Here is a 17,303-nt window from a genome sequence, read left to right as displayed (position 1 = left end):
CGTGAGCAGGCTTCCGGAACAGTGGAGCTGAAATAACACAAACTGTAGGTTTAATGAAAGCTTTTGTGATGTGGAACGATAATTGATGCTCCATACTTCTGCGAAAATTAATCGTATTTTAAAACGGTGGCCAGCTTGTGCCCTTGTGAATTATGTCCTCAGGGTGTATATAAAATAATTGCTGTTGTGATTAGAGCATCGAGGGCAACGATACTAAAACTGAAACATTGTAATCATCGTCAATCGTTTAGGAACGCACTCCAATAGAATTAATGTGTAATGAGGAATGAACAGATTTAGGAAACCATGTGTTGTTATTTGAGATCTGAAAATGGCGTAAAAGGAAAACAAAACGAATGATGTTAATTTTTCGAAATAAGCGATCGGTTTCGTATTTGTGTACTTTCTGTTTTCATTAGAATGCAGACTAAAAATTGAATGAAACAATGTATTTTTCGCTAATGACCTTCGTTCGACTTTCAGAACAATTTCTTTATACCGCTTCTGTAACCGTCATTCGTCTTAAATATGATGGTCCTGTAAATTATTTTGTGATTGCGTCTTAAGCACTTACCATTTTATTCCGTTGAGTTGAGAGAACTAATGAAGTGGGGCTATTAGTATAATTTTAATTTTATTATTGTGTCTGGTTTCCATGGCCATATTCTACCTGTGATTTGGATCAGCGGTCTGTTACTGACCATTATGATTCTCCCTTCCTTGTCAGTTTACGTTAGATCTCAAGATTTTTCAATAAAATCGTTCTACGAAAGTCTGCTCCTTTAGTTTCATATATTTTGAAACCTTACTATGTTGTTGTTCTTCCTTTGTTATATACTGTTGACATTTGAGGATATAATATTGCTGTCAGAAGGAATAATACGATTTTTTAACCGATTATTGTTCTGATCCACAAGGCGCGCACAGATGCCTTCTGGTTATCAACTGTTTAAGGAGGTTGTGATCTCAAATTCGTAATTGTGCACAAGCTATCCCTCCTCATACGACGTAATTATCTGAGTCATCATGTTCTGAGGCATAACCAGCCAAGGATGACATTCACAATTATGCTGTATGTGAAAGGTATGTATGAATGAGTACTAAATTCTACACAAATACCGTGATAATAATTTATGAGATTGAAAATGTGAATTATTTTGTCTTCGGAAAACTCCCTTCCCAGTGTACGAATTTGTTTGCCATGTTGTGAATACAGCTTTACCACGTGTCTCTATACATGCTATGGTTTGCTAGTTATTGGGAGCTCCAGCGTTAGGCTGAGTCCCTTAGGAAGAAAAATTTCAGGTGGTGAAGACTGCTGGCCTTGCACACTTGGTGCAAGCGGAGCTCACAATTTGCAGCATCGTTTCCAGAGTTGATCGGGGTCCTCTGGTTTGGACCCGAGTGGATGGTCTCAGCCAATAGCTTCGACGTCTCTGTGACGGTCTTGGCTGCAGATTACTGGATCTGCGTTATCGGGTGGGCATTTGTGGGCCTCCCTTGATAGATCAGGGATGCACTGCACAAAGGAAGCAGCTACTTGTATGCTAGAGTACTTGTGGAGTGCATTCGGGGGATTTTTAGGCTAGGCTCTAGTTTGAGGCACTCTCATGAACACTCGCCGGTCGATACACATATAGGGAAATCAGACCACGTTCAGATAAAGACAATTCGACTCTAAAAATCGCAAAAAAGTTTCGGAATTTACCGTCCTCTTGGAAAGTTCTCAACCTCAAATCGTTCTTGGGACTGAGAGGTGGCTAAAAGCCGAAGTAAAAAGCTCTGAGATATTTAGCGAGTACTAGAATGTTTGACGAAAAGACAGATTAGACGCTTTAGGAGGGTGTGTGTTCATTGCAGTCGACAAAAATATTGTCTCTATTGAGGTTGAAATTAAGTGTGATAGTGAAGTTATCTGGTCGCGCATTACAGGTCTAGGTGAAACCAAGGTAATTGTTAGATGTTTTTACCGACCACTGTGACTCCGCTGTGACAGTTCTAATGTCATTCAAAGTAAGTTTATGGTTAGTTGGGCATAAATACCCAGATCAGACTAGTTGGAGGTGACTTTAACCTACCGAGTATAGACCGGGACATGTATGGATTCATTGCGGGATGTACAGACAGACAATCTTGTCAAGTACGAGGATGGTTTGTAAAGTTCTTGGAATCACCACGAGAGGTCAACGCTAGCGCAACGAGTTGTCAACGTGATATTCATTGGACTGTTGCCTGTAAACATGTGCCACGTCAGTGCTCTCGGAAGAGATCTGTGGCGGTGACGTGGCTCTGTTGTTGTTGTACCCACGTAGTGATTTGCGAAGAAGAAAAATATCGAGATTCGAGCAGTGATTAAGCACTTCGTAAAGAAAGCTATGAAAGCAAAGGACATTCATGCCGATTTCCAGAATACACCGGGGGACTCTACTCCTTCATATTCAACTGTTGCCAACTGGAAAAATCAATTTAAATTTGGTTGGGAGACCTCAGATGACGATCCGCGCAGTGGTCGGCCAAGATGTGTCACTACTCCAGAAATCATTGCAAAAATGCACTAGATGGTCATGGAGGATCGCCAATTGAAAGTGCATGAAATTGCTCACACTTGCCAGATGTCATCTGAAAGTCTATATCACATTTTAACTGAAGAATTAGAAATGAAAAAATTATCTGCAAGATGGGTGCCGGGGCTACGAACTAAGGTATGAATTGTTTCCACGCCCACCTTATTCGCCTCATATGGCACCGTGCCCAAAACTGAAAATTTTTCTTGTTCGACGAAGATTCACTTCAAACGAAGAATTGATAGCCGGAATTGACACCTATTTTGCAGATGGAATCAAGGCACTGGAACGTCGTTGGACCAAGTGCAATAATCTACAACGAGACTACATTGAAAAATAAAAAAAAGTTTCAGTGATGGAAGTAGCTTTATTTCATTTCGTGCTGAGAACTTTTCAAACCACCCTCGTACTTTTGATCATGTATTCAGAAAACTGTCGTGAGCAGCTAGTTTGTCAGCCCATATGCAATGCAAGTAACCTTGGACGTTATAGCTACAAACAGGCGGGACCTTATGGCGTCATTATAGAGTCGGAGATTAGTGATCATGCTGTCACATCGATTATGGTTACGAAAGTTTATAAATCATTCAAGAGGGCTAGGAAGGTGTTTCTGCTAGAAAAAGCAGATAAGCAGTTGTTAGCAACTCACTTAGATAGTGAACTGCAATCATTTAGTTCCAGAATGATTGGAATAGAGGAATTATGGCCAAAGTTTAAACAGGTTGTAAATCGTGGTGTGGACAAATACGTGCGTAGTAAGTGGATTAGAGACCCAAAGGACTCTCCATGATTTAATAAGGAAATTCGGAAAATGCTGAGGAACCAAAGGCTGCTGCACTCTCGGTTCCAAAGAGGACGCGCAAATGACTACAAGCAAAGGTTAGTAGAGATACCTTAACTAAAGATCTGGCGGAGAACCCGAAAAATTCGGGACCCATGTAAAATCTCTAAGCGGGTCTAAGGCTTCCATCCAGCTACTCGTTGGCCGTCTGGTTCGGCAGCAGAAGAGAGCAAAAGAAAGGCCCAAGTTTTAAATTCCATATTTAAGAAGTCGTTGACGCAGAAGAATCGAACAAACGTAACGTCGTTTGAGCATCACACAGTCCCCCGTATGAATAACATAGTAATAAGCATTCATGTCGTAGAGAAACAACTGAAAGAGTTGAAAACATGTAAGTCGCCATACCCGGATGGAATCCCAGTTCGGTTTCACAAGGAGTACTCTACGTCATTGGCCCCTTACTTAGTTTGCATTTATAGTGAGTCTCTCGACCAAAGAAAAGTGGCAAGCAACTGGAAAAAAAGCGCAGGTGACTCCTGTATATACAAGGGTAAAGCAATGAACCCGAAAAATTACAGTTAAATATCTTTAACATCGATTTGCTGCACAGTTCTAGAGCATATTCTGAGTTCGAAGAAAATAAGTTCAATAGAGACTGAAAAGCTTATGTCCACGAATCAGCACGGCTTTAGAAAGCATCGCTCTTGTGAAACCCAGCTTGCTCTTTTCTCACATGGTATACTGCGAACTATGGATGAAGGGCAACCGGCTGAGTCCATATTTCTAGATTTCCGAAGAGCATTCGACACGGTATCCCATTGCAGAATGTTAAAGAAGGTACGTGTATAGGTAATAGACTCCCAGACTTCTCAAGTAATAGAACACAGTACGTTGTCTTCTACGACGATTGTTCATCGGAGCAGTGTCCAAGGGAAGTGTGACAGGACCGTAGCTATTTCCTATGTACACAAATGAGCTGGCAGACTGGGTGGGCAGCAGTTCATGGTTGTTTGCTGATAATGTTGTTCTCTACAGGAAGGTATCGAAGACAAGTGACTTTAGGTTGATACAAGATGGCGTAGACAAAATTTCTAGTTGGTGTGATGAATGGCAGCTGGTTCTTAATGCAGAAAAATGTAAGTTAATGTGGATAAAACAAACCCGTCATGTGTGGATACAGCATTAGTAGTGTCCCGCTTGACACAGTCATGTCATTTAAATATCTGGGCGTAACCATGCGAAGCGCTATGAAATGGAACGGGCGTGTGAGGATTGTGGTCGGGAAGGGGAATGGTAGACTTCAGTTTATTGGGAGAATTTCAGGAAAGTGTGGTTCATCTGTAAAGGAGACCGCATATAGATCACTAGTGCACCCCATACTTTAATAATGTTCGAGTTTTGGGATCCGCATCAGGTTGGACTGAAAGAAGAGATCGAAGCAAATCAGTGGCGAGCTGGCTACATTTGTTACCGGTAGGTTCGATCAGCATGCAAGTGTTACGGATATGCTTCGGGAGCTCAAGTGGGGTGTGAAATGTGAAATCATATGGGACTTGACTACTAAGGTCATCAGTCCCTAAGCTTACACACTACTTAACCTAAATTATCCTAAGGACAAACACACACACACACACACACACACACACACACACACACACCCATGCCCGAGGGAGGACTCGAACCTCCGCCGGGATCAGCCGCACAGTCCATGCCAGCAGTGCCTCAGACCGCTCGGCTAATCACTCGCGGCTCTCAAGTGGAAATCCCTGAAGGGAAGAAGACATTCATTTCGAAGAACACCTCTGAGTAAGAGAACCGGCAATTGAAGAACTGCAGAACGATCCTACTGCCACCAACTTACATTTCACGTAGGGACCACGAAGACAAGATACGAGAAATTAGGACTCATACGGAGGCATACAGACAGTCGTTTTTCCTTCTCTCTATCTGCGAGTGAGAGAGGAAAAGAAACGACTAATCATCGTGATAAAGGGTTCCCTCCGCCACGCACGGTACGGTGACTTGAGGCGTACGTATGTAGATGTAGGTATAGAAAGTCATTTAGCACTGTTTAAAGTTATTAAGCTTCGTAATATGTCACAAAAATGTAGAGGTCGTACCAAGAAGGAATTTTAAAAAAGTGCCAGACTGTGTTGATTTCTTGGTTCGCAACTGCGTTTCACTTGTATAAATCGGTTGTTAATAGTAGAATATCTCTATTAACACCCATTTTGACACTTCCTGTGGGAAACATCCACATTTAATCGAAAACTGGATTACACTTTTCCTCTTTGCTCTGAGAGACGATGGAAATAAATGTAACTTTTTCTCTTACTTTATCAAAAACGAATCATCAAAAAAAAAAAAAAAAGTTAAACAGATTTTAACATACTGTTACAGTTCCTATTTTTCGTATGTTAAACTATATGTCTATAAACATACAACTTGCTTGTAATATCGTTACAGTCAGATTATATTTGTCTCGGGCCGCCAAACTGAATCACATCATTTGGATACATTTGAATTATTACTCCTTCTTGAGTGTTGTCATGTCCCCTTCATAAGGAAGTAATGGTTTCTCCATCCATCTCTCTCTTTTACTGCCACTGTCTCTCACTGACCTTCAATGTCTTCTCTCTCTTTGGTTCCCACTGATATTGTCTTCATCCGTCGCTCTTTCTCTTTCACTACCACTTTTTCTCTCCAATCATCACTGTCCCTCTCTCTTTCTCTCCCACTGGCATTTTTTCTCTCTCTTCCACCATCACTGCCTCTCTGCTACTGTCAGCACAAAAAAGCACGAATGTTTTCGCATGCCAAAATTTTTTGTTAGGTAGGCAGAATGAGAATTGACGCTGGTATTATCCCACTTTTCTGTCAAGGTTTTTAAAAGAGGAACGTATTCGCCTTTCGGAACATTTTTCAGCTCGCTCCCTTCTTTTCCGTGCCACAATAGGGTGTGCTGTTTATACAAAGCGAATTCTGTAGGTCAGAAAAGTTTTGATAGTTTATTCGTATACTTCACCTATTTTTATGCTGTGACACATATAAACAACAACTCTGTAAGCATAGTATAAGGTTAACAAAAAATCGTTTGCTTTAGATTTTTCCTGGATACTTTGCTCATCGGTCGCAATTCATCGACAACACCCGGCTTAAGATTAGTATCTTAAAAGAGTAGTAGTGGCATTAGAAACATTTTACTTAGCAGTGTTTTCAGTTTAACATAATTTTTGGCGGTCATTTTAAGTCTTTTTCAGATATGTTAAGACACTTTTTAGCCCACTTTTTGTCGCTGATGTACCATTGTGGGCTGGTTCTTTTATATGCGTGAATCGACCATTACGCAGAGACAGCGCGTTATAATGTATTATTGGTGAAAAAAATGCTGATTAAAACATAGATTAGTGGTCTCAAAATCCTTGCGATGAGCCTAGAACTCTTATCATGCGTTCACTACGTCAGTTAGAACTATGCTTCATACCGAGTGTTATATGCATCTTGCACGAGCGTAAGTACTGTAAATTTGAACCTCTATATCTCCGTAATGGATAATGATATCGAAAGATAATTCAGGGTTCCCCGAGACCATCATCTTAGAAAGATATTGCAAAAATTTAGAAGGTATTCCATAAACTGCAATTATAGAAGTGCCCATCACCACAAATAGTACTTTTCTCGCTCAAAAATCAGTTTTCCGGGGTGTTCTTAAGAACTTCCCATGAACAAATCGTGCTTTTAAGGCCGCCTAAGGTCCACCCTAGACGACTAATTTGCTCAGTTTGACTGGCCTGGAAGAAGTGTGTAATGTTTAAATTTTAAACCTGTGTTGTAGGATAGCTACAGTACGTCCGTTCTTCCGATAGGCCTAGGTCTATCCAAACTATTTGATTAATAAAACCTGAGGCATGACCCCCTGAAAAATCACAGTTTTGCGCGGCTTTTTGGACCATACTGGTAACGTGCACTGTCGTGAACAGGTAGTTATGTACAAGAAACAAGAGGCATTGATAAGAATGGAAGAGCAAGAACGAGGCGATAGGATTAGCAAAGGCCGTGCGTAGTGGCCGTGTGGTTTGAGGCGCCAAGTCATGGACTGCGCGGCCCCTTCCGCCGGAGGTTCGAGTCATCCGTCGGGCACGGGTGTGTGTGTGTGTGTTGTTCTTAGCATAAGTTAGTTTAAGTAGTGTGTAAGTCTAGGGACCGATGACCTCAGCAGTTTGGCTCCTTAGGAACTCGCATACATTTGAACATTTGAACATTGGGAAAGGAGTCAGACAGGGATACAATCTTTCGCCCGTACTATTCAGACTATACACCGAAGAAGCAATGCATGAATCTGTTCAGGACTTGTCTTAATATAGCCAATATTGTGCTAGCTGGCTCCATACAGAAAGGGTTAGTTAGTTTCATTACGGATGTCCTGCGTCTAAATAACACTGTAGTTATCTTTAAGACAAAACTTTACATTTGGAACTTGTTGTCTTTAGACTAAAGCTTATTACGTTTTCCAAACTCAGATATCTTTAGGCTAGGAATTACTTTCGTGGGGCTTGTTACACATCGACGACAATGTTTGGAGATTTCCAGTAACGGCGGCCAAATTTCGCCATATCCACTCCGAAGCTCTGAATTCGAGTCAGCAAGTTCATTAATTACAGCCACATGTGATAAAGCAACGGGAACAGTAAGCCGTTCCAAATGCGATAAGTAGTGTCAACAGAGCGACGGTGTCTGTGTGTCAACAGCTGCCGCCATTCTGCGGGAGGCGACGTAATGGGCTGGATATTCGAGCATATAGCCTCGCTAAGTGCGCGTCTGCATCGAATCCTATTAATTGTAGCTGTGATCCAATAGCGGTACTAGCTGCTGACTATCCGCGTGAATCATCCACAGATAATTTTGAAACGAGAATGTTAGAAAATGTTAATCAATGACGTAGGAAGGAATACAAAACTAACTAATTGGACCGTTCATCGTTTTCATGTCAAAGGTCTACCAATTTGTTTGCATCAAGAGGCAAAGTGTGTGCAGTTGATACAAGCACTGTTGCAAAGCCGAGCAAAGACCCATCAACAGAAGAAATAGTAAGCGACGTTTTTTCGAGATTTACTAACTGGTTTGAAGAAATAGGCTAGCTTTAAACTTCGAAAAACCCCGGCTCATACAGTTTTGTACTATCAAATATACCACACCTCCTGGAAAAATGTTGCTCTTCCTTTCTATAATGCAATCTCGAGCACCAATTCTAAAGAAACGAACGACTGGTAAGTCGAAGTGGGGGAGGATAAGTTTCGCTTCCAGAGAAAATTCGAATCAAGCAAGGAAGTATTACCCGTGTGAGATATCAGAAGATAGACTGAGAAACGTCGTACCTACATTCACAGTATGTCCGAGGGGTGCTCAGTAAGTAATGCAACACATTTTTTCTTGTCCAGTTCCAGGTGAAAAAATGAGGAATTTGTTGTGGGTCAGTGTGGAATATCCCCGCTTTAGTTTTATGAAATTTCAATAGGTGGCGACATAAGTAGCCTTCAAAATGGCGTCTGTAACGGAAGTGCATTCCAAGCACAGAGCCGTCATTGACTTTCTTTTGGAAGAAAACCAGAGCATCTCATATATTCATAGGCGCTTGCAGAATGTCTACGGAGACCTGGTAGTGAACAAAAGCACGACGAGGTGCTGACAGAGGTTCAGGGTGCTCTCTTACCCTTTGGATGATAGCCAGCCCCTGAAAGACGGAGGAATCAGCAGTGATCAACGGCATGAGAATGCAGAATGCAACGGAAACGACTGCATAAAGGCACATAATGTGTATTCACAAGACATGTGGCACGTAACTGAAAAAGTGTCAGGATGATCACTCCGTTGATAAAAGATCCCGGATGAACCCCTATTCGGGTATCCGGGAGGCGACTGCCAAAGGGTAGGTGACCTTGAGAAAAAGACTGAATAACCAACGAAAGGATAACGTTCTACGAGTCGGAGCGTGGAATGTCACAACCCGAACGTGGTAGGGAAGTTAGAAAAATCTGAAAAGGGAAATGCAATAGCTCAATCTATATGTGGTGGGGGTGAGCGAAGTAAAAAAGGGAAAGAAAATGAGGATTTCTGATGAGAAAAACGTAGAGTGACATCAACAGAAAAAAATATAGCATAACAGGAGTTATGAATAGCAAGGTATAGATGCCAACGTCACAAGCAAGAGATACAGATAATATATATAATATATGATGATTGTGAACGGCTAATTCAACACGTAAAGGGAGATGAAAACCTGATAGTCAAGGGTATTGCGTCGCTGTTGTATGGGAAAGAATAAAAGAAAGGGTTGATGGAGAATATGAGCTTGGCAATATGAATGAGAGAGGACAAAGATGGTAAGCATAAGAGGAGAAGGTATACTTGTTGAAGACGGGGAGACACGGAAAAGTTTCACATGGATTACATTTTGGTGAGACAGAAGTTCCAAAATCAGATATTGGATTGTAAAGCATACCTAGGTGCGGATATAGACTCAGATAACAATTTAGCAATGACGAAGAGCAGAATGAAATTCAAAAGAATTGTCCGAGAGTATCATTGTGCAAGGAAGTGCAATACTGAAGTGCTGAAGAGTGATGAGACGCGTTTGCAGTTCGCTTAGGATGCGGATACTGCGATAAGAAATACCAGAGTAGGCAGCTCAGTAGAAAATAGTGGACATTTCTAAAAAGTGCAATCTCAAATGTTGGACAGACAAACATAAGTACAGGGAAGATAACTGCGAAGAAAGCTTGGGTAACAGCTGAAATACATCAGTTGATCGATGAAAGAAGAAAGAAAAAAAAGTTCACGGAAAGACAGAAATATATCAGAGTAAATAAATTAAGAAAGAAATAAATATCAAATGCAAGGCAGATGTGAATAAATCGAAAAACAAATGGAAAGGATTGATTCAGCTACTAGGAAAGACAAAACAGCTTTCAGTGAAATTAAAAGCAAGGGTGGTCACATAAAGAATGCAACGGGAATTCCACTGTTAAACGAAGAAGATAGAGTACATCGGTGGGAAGAGTACATTGAAGGCCTCGATGAGGAGTAGGACTTGTCTGGTGTCGTGTTATAAGAAGAAATTGGTGTCTGTAGGGATGACATAGGGATTCCAGTATCAGAGTCATAATTTAAAAGAACTCCGAAATACTTGAGAGAAAATAAGGGGTAGGTAACAGTCCATCTGAATTTCTAAAATCACTAGGGTAAGTGGTAACAAAAAAAATGGCTCTGAGCACTATGGGACTTAACATCTGTGGTCATCAGTCCCCTAGAACTTAGAACTACTTAAACCTAACTAACCTAAGGACATCACAAACATCCATGCCCAAAGCAGGATTCGAACCTGCGACCGTAGCAAGTGGCAACAAAACGTTTATGCAAGTTGGTGTGCAGAATCCAAGAGACGGGCGACATACCACCATACTTTCGGAAAATATGATCCACGCAATACCGAAAATGGCACTGGAGATAAGTGTGAAAACTATCGCACAATCAGTTGAACAGCTCATGCATCTAAGCTGTTGACAAGAATATTATACGAAAGAATGGAGTGGAAACTTGAGGAATAGTTAGATGACGATCACCTCGGCTTTAGCAAAAGTAAAAGCACGAGAGAGACTGTTCGTACGTTGCGTTTAATCTTAGAAGCAAGGTTGAAATAAAAGAAATAAATAAATCAAGACACGGTCATAGCATTTGTCGAGCTAGAAAAAGCGTTATACAGTGTAAAATGGTGCGAGATGTTCCACATTCTGAGAAAAATAGGAATAAGTTACAGGGATATACGATTAATATATAATTTGTACAAGATCCAAGAGGGAATAATAAGACAAGGAAGTAAGACCTCGGATTTAAAAATGTGTAAGAAACTGATGCGGTGTTTCACCCCAACTACTCAAACTATACATCGAAGAGGCAATGACAGAAATAAAGGAAAGCTTCAAGAGTTTGACTACAAATCAAACCGAAAAGGACATCAATGACAAGATTCGCTGATGACATTTCTATTCTCGGTGGAGAGCGCTAATGCGCTGCTTCCTGGATTCGGGTAGGCGCGCCGACCCCGAATCGAATCAGCCCAGCGGATTAACGACGAGGGCCGGTATGCTGGCCAGCCTGGATGTGGTTTTCAGGCTGTTTTCCACACCTCCATAGGTGAATACCGGGCTGGTCTACACGTTCCGCCTCGGTTACACGGCTCACAGACATTTGAACTATTTGAACTATTTCATGGCTTACACTAGACGCAGACAGCTGGCGTACACCACGTGGGGTTCGGGGTAGGGCATCCGGGTATGCTCTGCAACTAACACTGGCAAATCGGTAATAAAAACGCCGACCCCGCTTAGGCGCGGGACAAGGCGCAGAGAAAGAACAGAAAGAAAATTGCTATTCTCGGTGAATGCGAAGAGGAGTTACAGGATCTGTTGAGTGGAATGGTCTAATGCGTACAGAATATGGACTGAGAGTAAATCGAAGAAAGACGAAACCACTGAGAAGTAGCAGAACTGAGAACAGCGAGATACTTTACATCGGAGTTGGGGATCATGAATTAGATAAAGTTAATGAATTCTGCTATATAGGCAGCAAAATAACCCGTGACGGACAAGCAAAGAGGATTTATAAAGCAGACTAGCAAAGAGGGCATCCCTAGCCTAGGCAAATTTGCTGCTATCTAATGTGAGCCTTAATTTGAGGAAGAAATTTCTGAGAACATTTAGAGCACAGCGTTGTATGGTAGTGAATCATGGACAGTAGGAAAACTGGAATAAAAGAGAAACAAAGCGTTTGAGATGTGGTGTTACAGAAGGATGTAGAAATTCAAGTGGATTTATAAGATAAGGTTCAAAAATTGTCCAAATGGCTCTGAGCACTATGGGACTCAACATCTGAGGTCATCAGTCCCTTAGAACTACTTAAACCTAACTAACCTAAGGACATTACACACATCCATGCGCGAGGCAGGATTCGAACCTGCTACCGTAGCGGTCACGCGGTTCCAGACTGAAGGGCCTAGAACCGCTCGGCCACACCTGCCGGCTATAAGATAAGGAATTGTTTTATTTTGCTTTATTTTAGGGCACAAAAAATACTAAGGCCATATGCGCCCATGTCAGAACCGTAGAACACGAAAAACGAATTAAAAGCGATTGCACGTTAGGCCCAATCGACGGAAGGAAAGATACCTAAAAACAGAGACTTAGGGAAAGGTCCATAAAATACGGCATAGAGCCAACGGAGGTCCTGGACTAAAGATTAAATGTCCTTCGCCGTATTGCTATGACGGATAAAAAGTAAACCGCGGTCGACAGCCCGAGCGTCATTCGCTAAAGCAGCCAGTACAGATGTATGGTACATGAAATTTCCCTTCATTGGAAGTCTTAAGGTCGATACAGCGCTAGATCAACACCTCAGTGCTACGATCATTAACATACTGGCAATATGAAATATTTACAGTGATGTTTTAGTGCAGTAAAGTAAGTCATAGAACATTCGTTGGAAACCTGTTCATTCGAGGATGTACCATCATTTGTTAAATCCACACTGGCGGAAACATCTAATGTGCTGATTAATGATGATTGTTCAGCACCTGATATATAATGCGTTCAAATTTGTTTTAAGGCTTTTTGTATCATCCCACTGTCCTCAGAGAGTCATCCTGGATACCATATTACTCAAAAATGATAAAGGTGAGGTCAGCAGTTATCTGATTATATCGGTAAGTGTTGTAATCTCTTTCACTGAGTCTACTAAGTAGATTAAGAATCTGTGATTTATGTGTATACTAATAATGGATTTCTTTCTGAAAGTGAGAGAAGTATTATTACAAACTTATATGAGATCGAAGTTTCTAATGATGACAGTGTTACGTACCAATTTATTCCCAAACTGTCACATAACATATTTTACAATGTAATATGCATATCCAGATAATCAGTATATTTGATCCTTAATGCCGCATCATAACTGCAGACAATATTCACTACTACCAATGATTGCACAGCTCCTTATTTGTTCTTCCACTTTTCCATTTATTATGGTGAGGGGGACTTGTCAATTTCTGCAGCCGGCGCGGTGGTCTAGCGGTTCTAGGCGCGCAGTCTGGAACCGCGCGACTGCTACGGTCGCAGGTTCGAATCGTGCCTCGGGCATGGATGTGTGTGATGTCCTTAGGTTAGTTAGGTTTAAGTAGTTCTAAGTTCTAGGGGACTGATGACCACAGATGTTAAGTCCCATAGTGCTCAGAGCCATTTTTTTGTCAATTTCTGCAGCCTTGGGAGCTCTTCCTATCTGGCTCTGGACATTGATCAGAGAGTCACAAAAGTGTTTGGAGCTGAGAGCATCCCTCCCAAGCTATTAGATGTCAAAGAATCCGCTGTTTCCCATTTATGCACAGCAGGCACTTCGGGGACCAGCCTGTGAACTGTAAAATTATTTTGTTTGAAATGCTAGGAGAAATCCTTTTAGGAAAGATAAAATTTAAAAGCCAAGTGTAGTCTTCAGGACAGGAGAGCGTGGACCACAACATGAAAGTACATCCGTTTAAAATCCTAGTAATACAAAATACAATTAGTCCACAGTAACTGCAGGCGTCCTCCTGTAAGTCTTTTGGTTGGATGACGCTGAGACTTGTCATGGAGTGGGAGAGCTTTTCTGCCTTCCTCTTCACATCAGACTATCACTGGTTAACCACGATAAAATCCGAAAGAGTAGGACATTGTTAAGCTAAGTTATGATATTATTATTGATTAGAACTCGCAAGGTCTGCTGTAATTGGCGGTGAGATTCCTATATTGGCAGATCCAGTCATGTTTCAAGTAATTAGGTGAGAATATGCTTGCTGCCAAGACATCAGTGTGTACATACATGCTGCTGGGGAGCTGAAGAGTAGACTCTGGCGGGCGGGGTGGCCGAGCGGTTCTAGGCGCTAGAGTCTGGAACCGCGCCACCGCTACGGTCGCAGGTTCGAATCCTGCCTCAGGCATGGATGTGTGTGCCGTCCTTAGGTTAGTTAGGTTTAAGTAGTTCTAAGTTCTAGTGGACTGACGACCTCAGAAGCTAAGTCCCATAGTGCTCAGAGCTATTTGAACCAAGTTGACTCTTGCTGCTGAGGCGTCGCACAGAAGCACGTCCCCATATTAGAACTGAGTATGGAGGTCGAGTTAGACTCAAAATATCCAGCCGTTATTCCTGCCGTCTTCCACATTCACATTGTATTAGAGAGATAGAAATGAGCCATCAATGCAATCAGTAAACAGAGGGAGACTGAAAGCTGGTTGATCGACATCCGATTTATTTGCTTCCATTATGCACTTTGGTGGTTCTAATGGTGTTCGCACTTATTTTTCTGAGTTATTTGTTTAAAACAGTAATAATTTTCGCAGCCATATCTGTTGCAAAGTTTCATTTTATGCTTTCATGTGTCCACCTGCCTGTCCCAAAGCTGTATTTCGCGATCACGAAATTTTTATCCACTCATGAAATGTTTAGATGCTTAATTCATTTATTTGATGTCTTATTGTAATAAACCAAACTGTTACAGTGACTACTGACTTCTTTTGCAATTAGATGAGTCCCTTCTTAATATATAAGTCTACATCTACATCGAAACTCCGCAACTCACCGTACGGTGCTTGGCGGAGAGTACTCTGTTCAACTACTTGTCATTTCCTTCCCTGTTCCGTTCGCAAATAGAGCGAGAGAAAACCTACTGTCTATGTGATTCCGTATCAGCCCTAACTTCTCGTATCTTATCTTCGTGGTCCTTAGGCGCAATGAATGTTGGTAGCAGTAGAGTCGTTAGGCACTCTGCTTCATATGCCGGTTCTATAAAGTTTCTCGATAGTGTTTCTCGGAAAGAAAGTCGCCTTCCCTCCAAGGTTCCCATATGAGTTCCGTAATCATCTCCGTAATACATGCATGTCGTTCAAACCTGACGGTAACAAATCTGGCAGCCTGCCTTTGAATTGCTTTGATCATGTATGGTGTGGTACCTGTACTTCCGTGCTTAACTAGGCCACCCCTAGTAGTTTTCTATTGAGAAAATGTTTCCATTGCGTGACATTGTTTTTTCTCAAATTTGTATGATTGTTATGAGGAACTCCCATTCCTTGTAGGTCACCGGGGATCGGGCATACAGCATCTTAGGGTTATACTAAACAGCTCAGCCATACCTCACAATATCCTATGTAAAAAAATTTCGGTTTACTTTCCATTGTCTTCATCAGGAGTAACTGTCTGATTTGACTGCCGCTGTGGTGACTATTCTTAGCTTATAGAGGGCTTGTGACAGGTCGGTGAATATCACCATTACGTCATACTGCCAGAATATTCACCCATGTTTGCACTGGTGTTCTCAAAGGTCTCGTAAGAATGTAAGCAATTCAGTACATTTCCCTGTTCCATTGCGGCGTTGACAGCTCGCTTCCACACACTACTAAGATTACAGGCACTGTTCCAGTTGAAGTTGCTTTTGCTCATTCGAATTTCTACTGTTCCTGTAATAACATAATGCCGGCATGAAGAAACGTACGACAAGATATTGGCTTCATTAAACATTGATCTGTGTTTATTTGTGAGGTTGTATTTAGCAAGTCCTGATTTCCCGAATTCTTGATTTTTGAACGGAGCTCAGCATCTCCCTATCTCCTTATGTTGCCGGGAAATACGAGGTACATTCACGTTATAACACCTCCAAAGTTTTTGTCTCAGGACTCGAAGCAGATAGAAAAATGCGGTTTGTTTTAAAATACGCGTGCAATCATTGTAAATGCGTAGCAGTCGTGATAGTACTGTACGGCACACAGAACTCTAGGGACAGCGGCGAGTGACGGCTGTTTTTGACACTTAAAATGGCGACGTTTTCTACATTTGCGTGAAGTGACACTGACTGAATTTTGTCGTCAGCTGAGTGAGGTATGTGAGAATGGTCTCACCGATGTGTCTAATGTGCGTTCGTGGGTATGACTGTTCAAAGAAGGTAGAACGCAGTGTGACATCAAACGACAACAATCTCAGCTTCGCAGCGGCTGGTATGACGACATGATCGAGCCAGAGCGGAAAGATGTTTTAGAGGATCGCCGAAAGAGTATGAAATACGCCGCCACCGAAGTTGGCTTTTCCGTGGGATCTGTGCACACAATCCTGCATGAAGACTTGGTAATGCGAAAAGTGTCCTCCAGTGCATCGTGCTAACGTGATGCCGCAGTTTCTTCGCGATAACATTTCTGAAGTGATTTCTGATGCCTGCTACTCACTTTTGGCTGTTTCCGACAATGAAAAGCACTCTCCGTGGTCACTCATCCACTAGCCGAGCCGCTATTGCATTAGCGATTTTCCATTGGTCAACCCAGACACCTAAAGCTCTTGCAGTGGCTGCGGGATGATGGCGTCGACGTTTTGAAAAATTTGTATGGCTGAAGGGGTATTACGTCGAGAAGTGACAGAAGTTTCACGTTTTTAGTGTTGTTAGTTTGTGAGCAAAAAGTCAGAGGTGCCACGAATTGATTTTTATGAGTACTAGATGAAAGTGGAATTATACATACCTGCAGTATCTTGCAGCGGTTGGTAGTACAGGGGTCGTCGATGCACGGCCTGTACATGCCCAGCGTGACGCAGTTCAGCAGGATCACCAGCATGCTGACGCGTTCGAACCACGTGAGAAAACGTTAAGGAAAATCCAGAAACTGACAGGTGTACAACATTAATCACTAGTAAAATAAACACACATCAAGAGAATGCTGAAGCTTATGCAAACATGAATCTTCAACAAAGAAATACACATTAACACACTCTCAATTATAGTGGGAGTTTCACTTATAATTATAGAGAATACACAAAGCATGAAAATGAGAGAGATGGAAAAATGTAATTACATTGTTTGTTAATTCAAAATTAATCACCATAACTGTTAGCACATTTAT

At 41.8% G+C, this 17,303-nt stretch overlaps 1 protein-coding gene across 1 annotated transcript in view; it reads right to left on the bottom strand.

The window, feature by feature from the left end:
- The window catches only part of LOC124593852 (voltage-dependent T-type calcium channel subunit alpha-1G-like), a 324,472-nt gene extending 307,440 nt beyond the window's left edge, over positions 1 to 17,032 (bottom strand). Inside the window, exon 1 of the mRNA XM_047132199.1 lies at positions 16,926 to 17,032. Coding sequence (XP_046988155.1) covers positions 16,926 to 17,018 — 93 coding nt within the window. The 5' untranslated portion in view covers positions 17,019 to 17,032. The remainder of the gene's footprint in view (positions 1 to 16,925) is intronic.
- Positions 17,033 to 17,303: the final 271 nt, after the last annotated feature.

Source organism: Schistocerca americana, chromosome 2, assembly GCF_021461395.2.
Source record: "Schistocerca americana isolate TAMUIC-IGC-003095 chromosome 2, iqSchAmer2.1, whole genome shotgun sequence".
In the NCBI taxonomy this organism is placed as follows: Eukaryota; Metazoa; Arthropoda; class Insecta; order Orthoptera; family Acrididae; genus Schistocerca; species Schistocerca americana.
Note: the sequence above shows the minus strand (reverse complement) of the source record. Positions and strands in the feature narration are given on the sequence as shown.